At 30.6% G+C, this 12666-nt stretch overlaps 1 protein-coding gene across 1 annotated transcript; it reads right to left on the bottom strand.

Moving 5' to 3' along the window:
• Positions 1-3684: 3684 nt before the first annotated feature.
• On the bottom strand, positions 3685-7822 carry LOC100790517 (LOB domain-containing protein 18). Its single transcript, XM_003534560.5, has 2 exons — positions 7047-7822; positions 3685-4274 (listed from the first exon to the last, which is right to left on the bottom strand). The coding sequence occupies exons 1-2, from the start codon at positions 7347-7349 to the stop codon at positions 3879-3881; spliced, it is 699 nt and encodes a 232-aa protein (XP_003534608.1). The 5' UTR covers positions 7350-7822; the 3' UTR covers positions 3685-3878.
• Between the last annotated feature and the right edge of the window lie 4844 nt (positions 7823-12666).

Here is a 12666-nt window from a genome sequence, read left to right on the forward strand (position 1 = left end):
GAAGAGCTGTTCGAGCTCTTATAAAAAAAAAACATAATTATTAGAATCATTCAATAAACAAAGAATAGTGATGAGGGAAAATGTGTTAGAATTAGATTCCACCTAAATTAATTAATCTGTGTAATATTAACGCTTCTCTTCATGTTACTAGTGCGTGAAGAATCTGTAGTTTTGTGTATTTATGTTTGTCCCATACGAACCCAATAATGCAGAGGACTGAACCATTTTATTATTTCAAGTGACTGAGTCTTGACGTTCATCAGATCAAATATTCATTTACATCGTAAAATTGCACATGCTGGTATGGCGCGATTTGTTTCTAGGCAGATTATCAATCCAATTTTGTTGATTATTTCATCACTTTTCTTGTCTTCTTTTCTTATATAGATTTCCAATTTTGTTGTTTCTAGGCAGATTATCAATAATGCAGAGCACTGGACCATTTTATTATTTTGTTGATTATTTCATCACTTTGATGTTCCATGTTCTTGAAAGGTAAATTGTTATTCACACCCCCTTTTATCTATTCTCACACCTTGTCTATTAAAATTCTTCTCCTCCCGTCCACTTCATCTTTCTCTTCTCACTCCCTACTTCTAAGTTTTAACTCCCCTACCATTTTATATTATCAAATTACTTTAATTTAAATCTTTCATTTCTTTTATCCTATTTTTCATTCTTACCGAATCACTTACTTTACACTTTTTTTCCTCTCATTTTATTCCTCAGACTTTCTAAGGCTCCTTGGATTTCAGGCTCTCTCTCTCTATATATAGAGAGAGAGAGAGAGGAGAGAGAGATATCAACGTGTATCTATCTAAGATATATTTAAGATTTTCCCATGTCTGAACGCATGCAGCCTAATTAATCCACCTGTTACAGTATACGTACGTGCAGGTACATTATTGAAAGCACATGTTACATACATATATATATAAATCAAACATGGGAAACAGTCATGGCGGCATTCGTTTTCTGAGAAATGGAGGCAGTTCTTACAAATTCCAACTGGGCCAGTCCGCTTTCATTAACATAAAAGATCGATGGGGAGAATAATTAAGTGGGAAGATAATGGAAAAGTGAAAAGGGAGACGTGGAAAGTCTCGTACCAAAGAGAAGGATTACCTTGCAGACTCAACATAGACAAAACCACCGAGAGAAACTCAGAAGAGAAGATAGAAATTAGCATTGAAGATTGTAGGCATGGACAAGAAAACAAACCTTATCTTATAGGAAAAGCCTGCTTCGTTAGCCTCAGCCTCTTACACAAGAAGGACTACTAATTCATTGCCATTGTGGCAGCCAGCTTAGGGCAAGAAATAATGGACAGTTCATGGGGGATTATGCCAATGCTAATATCTATGACGGAAATAGAATCATCAATCAATACTTCTACACAGGTCCCCCACGCCTCATGGCACACTTTTTTCAATATTATTTTATATTTTTTATAATTAAATTTAAATTATTATTCTATTCTATGTATCTACTTATTTAAATTAAGTTCTGGATATGTGATTAAAAAGTATTATAATGTTGGTTGTTAGTTTTTTTTATGAATTATCTTTATAAATTTATATTGAATAAATATTTGATTCGTAATAGATTTATGATAATAAATTTATAATATTTTTTGACAAAATAAAAAAATAAAACACAAACACATATAAGGTCAACATATGAACATTAGAACAACCCAATCGGTAAGTACTAGGATATGAACATTAGAACAACCCAATCGGTAAGTACTAGGATATACAAAATTAATTGGATGGTTAAGAAAGAAATAAAAAAAGAAAAGGTTACTAATTGTTTTAAAATTAATTGGATGGTTAAGAAAGAAATAAAAAATTAATAAATTAATAAATTAATAATTAATATTTGTTGATAAAAAAATTAATTATTGATAGGATCAGTTTAACGGTGAGTGAAATAATTAGTTTTAAGAATTTTTTTTTTACTTTAACCGAAAGAACTATATTTTGAATATTTTCTACAACATAATGGTATTTTGCTTTATAAAAACATGAGATTTAGTAGCTTTCCTTTTAAGCCGGCCTCAATTACTGGGATATGGCACATCTTGCTATATAGGTGGTTAAGAAAGAAAAAAAAGAAAAAACTATCACTTATATGGTACTATGGAGTAACTGTGTTTCTCAAGATATCTTTCTCACTTTTACTGCAGCTTACTTCAAAGAAAAGGAAGAAAAGTGACTCCTCTTGAATGATATGTGTATCGGATTCAGGTGCAAGTGATGAGATAAATTAAGCTTGAACTCTAAAAGGAAACCATGAGATTGAAATCCTTAGAATCAAGATGGCATTTTATAGCTTATGTCAAGCAGATTGCAAGTACTCAGAACAGAAGTTAAGTTTTGTTGTATTGCATCATGGCATGATAACATTTCCTCTACCTTAGCCCTCTAAAGCTATATTTATGCAGGTAATAGTTTGCACAGTCGAAACAATGATCAGTCAAAACCCATTTTGACACTCTTAGCGTTCAGCTCCTCCCCATTCCCACTCTCTTATCATGCCTCGCTGGAACGAAAGTTCACAAAATCAGTGGTCAAAAAGTTCAAAAAACCACTATAATCCTGATAGAAAGTTAAATAGAAAAAAAAAAAAGGAAAAGAAGAAGAAAAGACGGTTATCTTCACTTAGTGCTCTGTGTTGTCTAAAATTACGTCAACAAGAGAAAGAGAAAGGAACAAGCTGGGGAGACCAAAGAGCAACATAATCCTGAGAGAAGGTTAAACAGAAAAAAAGAAAGAAAAGAAAGAGAAAAGAAGAAAAGACAGTTATTTTCACTTACTGCTCTGTGTTGTTTAAAGTGGTTAAGAACAAAGGAACGCAATTATATACATTTACTCATATTACTCATATGTGCTTAATAGTGTCCCGAGATTATTGAAATGTATAACGATAGTTAAATTAATAATATCATCATGAGATTATTAACCATCACATGATTAATTATTACATCTATAAATATAATTAATTTTATTTCATAAATAAATAAGGATAAATGAACATGATTTGTTTATAATTACCTATAAGTAATAGTATTATAAGTAAAGTCTAATCATGATTAACTTTGTCTCACAAACGATTAAAGATATATTAGGGTGCAGTAGATCAAGAAGCTGGCCAACGGGAACAGAGATCGAGTGATGTCAATATTAAATTGAAGGAAAGATCAAAATAATTTTTTTCAAAAACATAAAAGATCCATGCATAACTTTTAAAACATAAAGTAAAAAGAAAATGAAATATTAAAACATAAAGGACCAACAACGATATTTATCCTAATTTTTAAGTTTGGCAATTCGTCATTCTTCATCAAATCCCCTTAGCCGTAAAAATAGAAGAGCCGCTTATTTTGCAAAAAAAAAAAAATTCTAAACACAAGTTCCAAAGAGGCAAATATGGAATGTAAAAGGTTGCAGAAGTTTCAACCATGGTCAAACAATGACCATTATGTGATCATAATGTACATGCATCCTCCTCTTTCCATAATGACTCATTGACGAGAGCCACATCTTATACTATCAACACGTACTCGCAAAAGAAATTCGAAATATAACTAGCTAGCAAGAAATGCATATGTCTATATACTAGCTAGTAAATCCATTGTGTTTTTTTTTTCTTTTTTCAGCAAAAAAAAAGGATAAAAGAAAGGAATGAAAGAACAATCATATATATAATCAAGATTATTATAATAAATATACTTGCTCATATATTGAAATATGTTTGAAAATTTAAGATCCCTTGCTAGTCGTCTATAGTTTCTAATATTAATATTAAATTCCAATTACCAAAGGAAAAATAATATATAAAAGTTCATTAATTTATAAAGCAAAAAAGATGTTTGATCATTTAGAAAGCGATAGAGATGGTGAAGCATTGGAGCTTGACGCAGGAGGAGATGGAGGAGACCCGTGCCTATGAGGAATGTCACTTGCCACTGCTTGAATGTCAGCACCAGTAGTGGCGGTTGATGGAGCAGCAGCCATGTTGTATTGACGTGGGTCTATGGCTCTCTGTTGCATGGCCCATGAAGTTTGGCCCAGTGGATCAAAAAGTGAAGACAAATCATAGGTGGTGGCCGCCGCTGCCGCCACGGTGGCGGACGGTAGGTCTGCAATCGAGAAACCGGGCGGTGGTGCCGCCATCGTTTGTGGCAGTGGAAGAGGTGGTGGTGGTTGAGGTAACTCCATTTGAGCAAGGTGGCCATGTAGGTAAGAGAGTTCTGCTTGTAAGCTCACCACCTGTAATGTTTATACATTGCATGTTGTGATTAATTATTATTATTTAAAATAAATCCATGGATCATAATTCATAATAACTTATTTTTGTCTCGCCTGACTTATCTTGTGAGAGAAAATTTGTATGATACGGTTTAGCTAAAAGACAGATGATATTGTTTTCAAACAAAATGTTTATATAAATTTGATGTTGTACTAACTTTTTTTATTTTAGAAATTACATCATTAATTTTTTTCGGAAAAAAGATTGGTGTATACAGAATATTATAACACTTAGAGAGGAAAAAATGAGAAAAATATATATAGAATAAATATACTATATATATGATGTAATATGAAAGTAAAATAAAATTATAATAATAAATGTTAATGATAGAGTATTTGATACATAAAGGTTTCTATATCATCACTCTTTTTCTAGATTCGGACACTCTCTTCTTCTTTTTTTATTGTGTTAAGCACGTATCTTTCTCTCTAAACATATTATGCTAAAATTTCCTCTTAATGTGATGATCCTGAGTAGGTTTGAGACTAATTAAGGAACATATAATGCAAGAATGGATTAAGTATGAACGCGTAACTTTAAACAAACTTCTAGAGAATATATAAGCAAGAGTTTTGTACAGACGAAGTGACTTCGGAAAATAAACAAACTAACACGATTAAGCTTGAAGGAAGAAAACAATATACAGTAGTTCTTTTAAAAACCAGCATTCTTCATGAAATAATTTAAATACTAATATATTTCTAATAATGACTAATACATATTAGAGGATAAAGATTAGCTAGCTACTACTTATTATAGAACAATCAAATCTATGATTCTAAGATAGAGTACTTGATTGTCAAGTACAAATATATACTAGAGCCAAAAATATATTGAGAAATGCTAACAATATTTTATTTTTAATATTTTTTATTATTTGATAAAATTTTATGTTAGTCTCACTAGAAAGTCAACCCAAATTATTTATAACTCATTTATTTTCCTATTGCGTTACGGTAAAAGTGAGATAAAAAAAAATACAGACCGAAGTAGATTACTGCAAAAGGAAGAAAAACTTCCTTCTACGAAATCATATTTTAAGGCCCTAGAATCATTAATAATAAAAAAGATAATGGATTAATATGAGTATTTTTATAAATTAAAAAGAAAAAGAAAAGAAAATATAATTGTTTTTACTACGATAATCCTTATTCACAATACTGTTAATCGCCTTTTGAAAAACTTTATGAGTTTATAATTTTGTCTAATAAGAACGTGTAAAATATATTTCTTATATATTTCTTAAGTAACGAGTACCAAATGATCAGATTCACTCAACATTTACATGTCAAGTACAATTCAAGGTACAAAGTACCAAGCTTATAACAGTATTCTAAAGAAAATGTGAGGGTAATTAAAAAAAGGAGATTTTCCCCCCCACTATATGGATACAAATAACTACACTATGTGAGAGTCAAAGATGGTTATAAGGTATTACTATATATTATACATCCAACTGTAATAAATTTTTAAAGATCACAACATAGTTAATTTACACAGATTATGCATATGGAAGATCCACTCAAGTGAGAAAAAAAAAAAAGAGTTGATTTAATTTAATTTGGGAGTAAATTAACTATGTTGTGATCTCACTTCCATAATAGATATAATAGATATAATTAAATTATATTGAGAATGGATGTGAGTTTCTACAAACCCTTTTTTTGTCAAGGTCATTTAATTTTACAAAATTATAGCTAGGGACAAAAAATATTTAATTTAATTTTCTCCATCAAATTACTTAATTGAACCCCTGGACTAACCGACCATCTCCACAAAACCTGCAAGAACCAAGGAAGTAATGGTCCATGCCATAGACTACCCATGCATGTAACAGCCGACCACATCATTTGTTAATCAAATAAGAGTTATGGATTTCATTCAAATGCATAGAAATTTAACTGTCTCCCTTATTTCCATGGCTTGGCAAACCCTACCCTTATTTTCCTCTTTCCCTAAATCTCACTTTTATTCCTCTTTCAGAGGGAACAAACCACATTGCTACTACTACAATGTATGCAAATTGCAAAATCCTTGTTGAAGGATTGGGAGGCACATCTCCTTATAGAAAAAAAACAAAAAAATAAATTGACTAATACTTTTATATTGATTAGTTCCATTTCCTTGCCGTTTCATTTAGAAACTCGAGCTAAACTGGCTTCAATAAAATAATAATAATAATAATAATAATAAAAAATAAATAAATAAATAAATAAATATAAATACTCCATTGGTTTGTGGTTTCAAAATGAGATTCAAAACCATCCAAGTCTTATGTGAACACAAAACGAGGCTTATCTGATCAGTTTTCACTTTACTGGCTTCACTTTATTGGCTAGCAAACAAAACAAAATAAATTTGGGAGGTTACATATGAGTCATGCATGTATCAATGTTTAATTAGCGGTTTCCAGCAATTTCATATAAATTAATTAAATAGTCTAAAAAATATAGTCTAATTATGATACTGATCATATTGTAGTCAATAAGAAAAATGGAGTAAAAATAAGTCTTGAAAACGCAGACCAGTTCTATGATTCACCTGGTTAGCTTAGTGTAGGGAGAAGAAAAACTGATAATTAAGATAGCCAAATTAAAAGAAAACAATTAAACAACTAGTATATAATGGATATGCTAAGAACACTCTTCATCTCTATGTTATAAAAAGACATGCTTAATCAAAAATTTATCAGAAGTTATAATCAAAACCAATAATTAATCTATGATTACCTGTTGCTGAAGGGCAAAGATGTGGGAAACACAGCCATAAACAGGATCTCTGATCCTTGATTGTGCTTCATAACAAATGGTGATGACCGTATCAAGCCTCCTATGCACTGGAATGCTAAGGAGAAGCTTGGACACATTGCTGGCCCCAAAAACCTTGTGCACCGCCGCAAAATGGCTTGTACCTTGCTCTGAATCAAAGTACGGAGCAAATATACAACCCGGAATACACTTCCTCCTCAAGAACTTGCAAGCACCACAAGGGCTACCACTACTGCTGCCACTACCACTACCGCTGCTCATCATTAATGAAAATTATTATACTATTTTGTTTTATTGGCTATAGCTTAATTTGGGAAAGGTGTTGAATTGAAGGGTATGAAATGATTAGGTTGTAGGGTTAGGATTTTGTGAGACTCATGTCATAGCCTATGATTGAAAGAGGGAGAGAAGAAGGAAAAGGAAGAACATGAATGGTGGTGTTTGTAGGATTGAATTTAATTACTAGGATACGTTTGGTGGAGCTATGGTAATTTAATGAGAGGAATTAATCGGGAAAGAAGAAGTCTTAAAAGCCACGCGAAGGAGCAAAAGCTTAACCTCCATATTTAGCTGTTTGCGTGAAGAAAACCATGAGACATAACCTAATATGGCTTACTATTTTTTCCTCTTTTGTCCTCGTTCCTCTCGTGATCTTGAATTCATTCAACAAAAACGCATGCTCTTTTTCCCCCTTCCTCTCTCCAAAACACGCACACTTGACACTTCCTCCAGTTGGTATCATGTGAGTGCAAGGTATGTATTGGGAGGGGAAGCTTTGAATTTGGACCAAGAGATGATGTAATCATAAAAGAGGTTTTTGTAACTGAGCCAAAACCAAAGTGAAGAACCATTATTAATATTTTGCATTTATTATTATTATTATTATTATTATTATTATTATTATTATTATTATTATTATTATTATATATATATATATATATATAGAGAGAGAGAGAGAGAGAGAGAGAGAGTCAATGAGAGTGGATATGCATGTATTTTGGCCATTGCTTGTTTTAACTTTTAAGCTGCGTGAGGGCAAAGGAGCGAACTCTCCTTTTATCGGCTTCTTATTAATTTCAATCACACAATTACATAATATTGTTGAAACTTGAAAGGGGTTGTCTAATTTATCTTAGAAAAAATAGGATTAAATAATCTCATGGTGAATTATTAATGATGTAGTTAAGAAAATTGTATTAATTATCTTTCAATAATGAAGAATGGCATTAATCATCTATTATTTAATTCTATTTTAATTTAGGATAAATTAATTAAACAAACCCTTGTTGCAATTGACTCAGCCTCTTGCCTTTCTTTTGTATATAAAATGAAAAACGCTTAGACGGGGAGTTATGGTATATGAATGCTTGTGTGTTGGTTCTCTTAATTAATTTGGTGTTAAGATATTGCATGTGAATATGAATTGAATATGCTTACATAAAGGGAAGTGAAGCTATGAATGTTCGATTGGTTCTTTAAAAAAATATAGGTTCTTTTGTACTCTCTTTTTTTTTACAATAGAATACTGGCCTTTTTCTACTCTTTTTTTAGAGGTCTTTTTCTACTTAATTGCTCGAGATTGTGAATTATCGTGAATGAATAAAATTGATACATTGTTTTCCATTTTGATAGAGACGAATAAACCTGAATTCTATACAATTTCAAATTAATGTCAGCCAAAATTATTCAGTTATAAATTAATGTCAGCCAAATTTTTTAACAATTTTTTATCTACTAATTTAGTATTTAATAGATATTTTCACTTTAGAAAGTAATGTAAAATAATAATAAAATATCATTTTATATTAAATTCATATAAGATGACTCAGAAACGAAATTTTAGTGATGAAAATGGAAGATTTTTTTAAAATATTGTATATAACTCTTGAAAATTAAAATATGTGTTATAATAATAAATAAATTATATTTTTAACAAATATATAATAAATAAAATTATAATCATTTAAATAATACGTATATACACAAGTTATTAGCCAGTTATTATAAAGTTTTGACCTGATTCATTTAAATAGTCAAATTTATATATCCTTTAAGTCAAACAAATGATGAGTTTGATATATAAAATTATACGTGTACAAAAATGATATATCTATTGATGACTCTGCCTTCCATATAAGGTGACTGTTTGTAGGCAGAGGAACGCAATGGAACTACCATGCGAGCAGCTGAAGAAAGAGAGAAAGCCCTCCAACAGAATCACTATACATACATATATATATATATATATATATATATATATATATATATATATATATATATATATATATAAATATATCACAAATAATTTACCTTATTAATTTGCACTCTTACCCATTTGCAAACCTCAGTAAAAAAAAAAGTCATCTTGCAAACCAAACATATGTGTAACCACTATTAAGTATATATCTAATTAAAGTCATTATCATGTAGGTAGTTCAAGAAACATGGTCCAAAGGACTTTAGGAAAATGCTCTTCGTGCAATGCAGCACATGATAGAAGATACATGAATGTTTCAATTGCTTTCAAGCTTGTCTCACCAGTGTCCTGTAATTAGACCTAGCTTGCCTATAACTTATGCTAACTGTACAAATATATATACATATATATATATATATATATATATATATATATATAGAGAGAGAGAGAGAGAGAACCAACAGGGTGGTAATCTATTATTCTTTAAGAAGGGCCCCATGATCATCCCCTCGTGTGGTCAACACCTAGGAATGATTAGAACATAATGCCACAATATAATTATCATTACTTGCCGGAAATTAAGTTTGAGTATCTGTGTTTTGAACTACAGGATGTTACCTCAAGATGCGGCAAATCAGCTGCTAGGCTAAAGTGCAATTATTTATGTGGTGCATACGATTGTATTAATTATATAACTTTTAAGAGTTGAAATTAAAAAGGTGAGAGGAATGGTTTAGAAAATCATTCATGGATACTTAGATGCGCGCCAATTGACATCGAGAGAGAGAAAAAGAAAAATATATAATATAATAAAGAATATGATATGATAATAATTTTAAAAGAACTATAGATAAATTATAAGAGTTAATAAAAAGTTTGACATGCATATAAGAGTGTCAATGTATATATTTATATTCGAATAATTTTGACCAGATCAATCATTACATTAAAAAATTTCTTTAATATCCCTTCTCAATCCATCCTAGTCAAATTAAGTATATATCCAGAAATCTAGTGACCCCAGCTTGTTTTGAAATTTTTTTTTTCTCTTCTGTTGTTGGGATATCTTCGGGGAATAAGTTTTAATTGCATGCAACAGACATTTGCCGTACTATTTTATATTTATTTTAAGTGGGTTCATTACTTTTTACTCAAAGTATATGGAAATTAAAGCATATTATTATAATTAACATGGCACCGTTCCTCCTGATAGATACTACTTCTATAAGATATTGAAGTGGCAACACCGACTGAACAGGAGAAAATGGATTTTTTTTCTTCAAACTGGCTAGGAAATTGATTCTTCTTTCAAGTTCAGGGGATTTGTCGGAGCATATGTAGTTTCTAATTTTCTAACAGTTATTACGGCTGTGATGTTAAAGATTTTAAAATCATATTGCGACTGTAATACCTGTTGTGAATAATAAGTGCACATGACTAAAGAAAAAAATAAGGAACTATCATAGCTAGACACAAACTGGCCTGGTAGTGGAAACGCAAACATATGTATTGAATAAAAAATCAAAATAAATTAATACACCAAAACTGTTTTTATATTTTTCTCATTTTTATTCAAATTTTATTATCTATGATCTTCTTTTAATAAAAAAAATTACAGACACAAAGCGTCTTTCTTCCACTAGTTTTCTACAATTATAATTAAACTATAATACAATAGCAACCCGTTTCCCCGTGTGAATAATTTCTTACTCGTAATCTTGAGTCTAACTAAACCAATCACTATGCTTACCATGATACTATCAAAGTATTCATAATTGGTACGATGTTTTCACAAGAAAGCAACTCAAATATATTATTATATAGTTATAGCTAGCTTGATGGAAAATGATTAAAGTAGTGTTTTCTTAAGTCAGACCATCTCAAGCTGTAGAATAAATTTATATGTGCACAATGTTATTGGAATAGTCAAACCAAATCTTTAGCTTGATGACAGCCTTTTTTTTTTTCTTATAATTAACAACCACTGGATGATGGGTTGGTTTTTAATGAATCTCCTTATTCAAACTATCTTCCCATATCTTTTATTGGATATTAAATAAGGCTTCCATCATAACCTGAATTATAAAACAAATGGCGAAGGGTAATTTATCAATATTGATTTTCTGTTGAAAGTTTTACATTTTATGAAGAAGTTGATACTGCTTTTTTTTCGATACATGAAACTGCTTTCTCTCCTTGGAATCTTTTCTGTCCTCGTTATCAAAGTCTCACATATGAATTTTGACTGCACTCGGAAAGAAATGCTGCCTATTTTTCACATGCATCCTCGAGGATAGTTAATTTGGAGACATATATATAATGATAATATTATCATACATATAAACACTTTATGCATGTTACGTACCAGTTACCACACAGTATAAGTTTTGATTTAATTAACACGTCAATACTTAGTGTTTTCTGGCTATTAACTTTCACAAACAAGGGAAATGGCAAACTCCAACCTCAAATCTAACATATAGTAATGCAGTTCTATATGCCATAATTTGAACATTATATATGTAGCACTTTACATATGAATCTGTGTTACAGGTTGTGAACTCGCAAGCAGAGTTAACCTATGTTCATGCTCGTCTTTCCACATTGCATAGCCTCTCTGTACGTGGCTCCTCCATTTCCATAACCTTGAAGTTGTTCACCCCTTAATTAGGATTTGTTTGGATGAGTTTATTTAAAAACACTTTTGAGAGAAGAAAAAAAATGAAATTAAATTTTTCATAAACTAAAATTAATTATCAATTAGTTAACTGTGAACTTATATATATGTGGAGAAGTTTATTTCAGTTTTTTCTTTTTATTTTCTTTTCTTAAAAGTATTTTTGAAGAAACTTACCAAACAATTTCAATCCCTTAGTATGCATTCCTCGTCCTCATTTGGCATCAAACAACAATATTGGCTTGCAAAGTGCTGCTTGCATATCCATGCACTTTGATCATCAACCTCATTAGAATTAATTAGCAGCTTTCTCTCAAAGCATCCAACAATCAGCAACTTAATGATGACTAGGAACTTCAAGCTTTGGCCCGGAGTAAGATACCAGACTATAGGATATGCTTTTATCTTCTGATGTCTTCTTGAATGCCAATGCAATGGTTTTGGTTTTGACGATTTACCCAAAGTTTTATTAACTTATCTTCTTTTTTTTTTGCTAAGCTTTTTGCTAATGGTACCAGATAGCTAGTTATGTTGTAATAATGCTTACAATGTAGAATATGTAACTATACGTACTATATATACAGTCTACAAGACCAATGGTTCCTCCTTTCTCTTTAATTTCATCTAAAGAGATTTTCTGCATGGTTATATATCCAGGTGACTAGAACATGCATACTACATATGTATGGTTGAATGTAAATTTTCTA

Source organism: Glycine max, chromosome 9 (assembly GCF_000004515.6).
Source record: "Glycine max cultivar Williams 82 chromosome 9, Glycine_max_v4.0, whole genome shotgun sequence".
In the NCBI taxonomy this organism is placed as follows: Eukaryota; Viridiplantae; Streptophyta; class Magnoliopsida; order Fabales; family Fabaceae; genus Glycine; species Glycine max.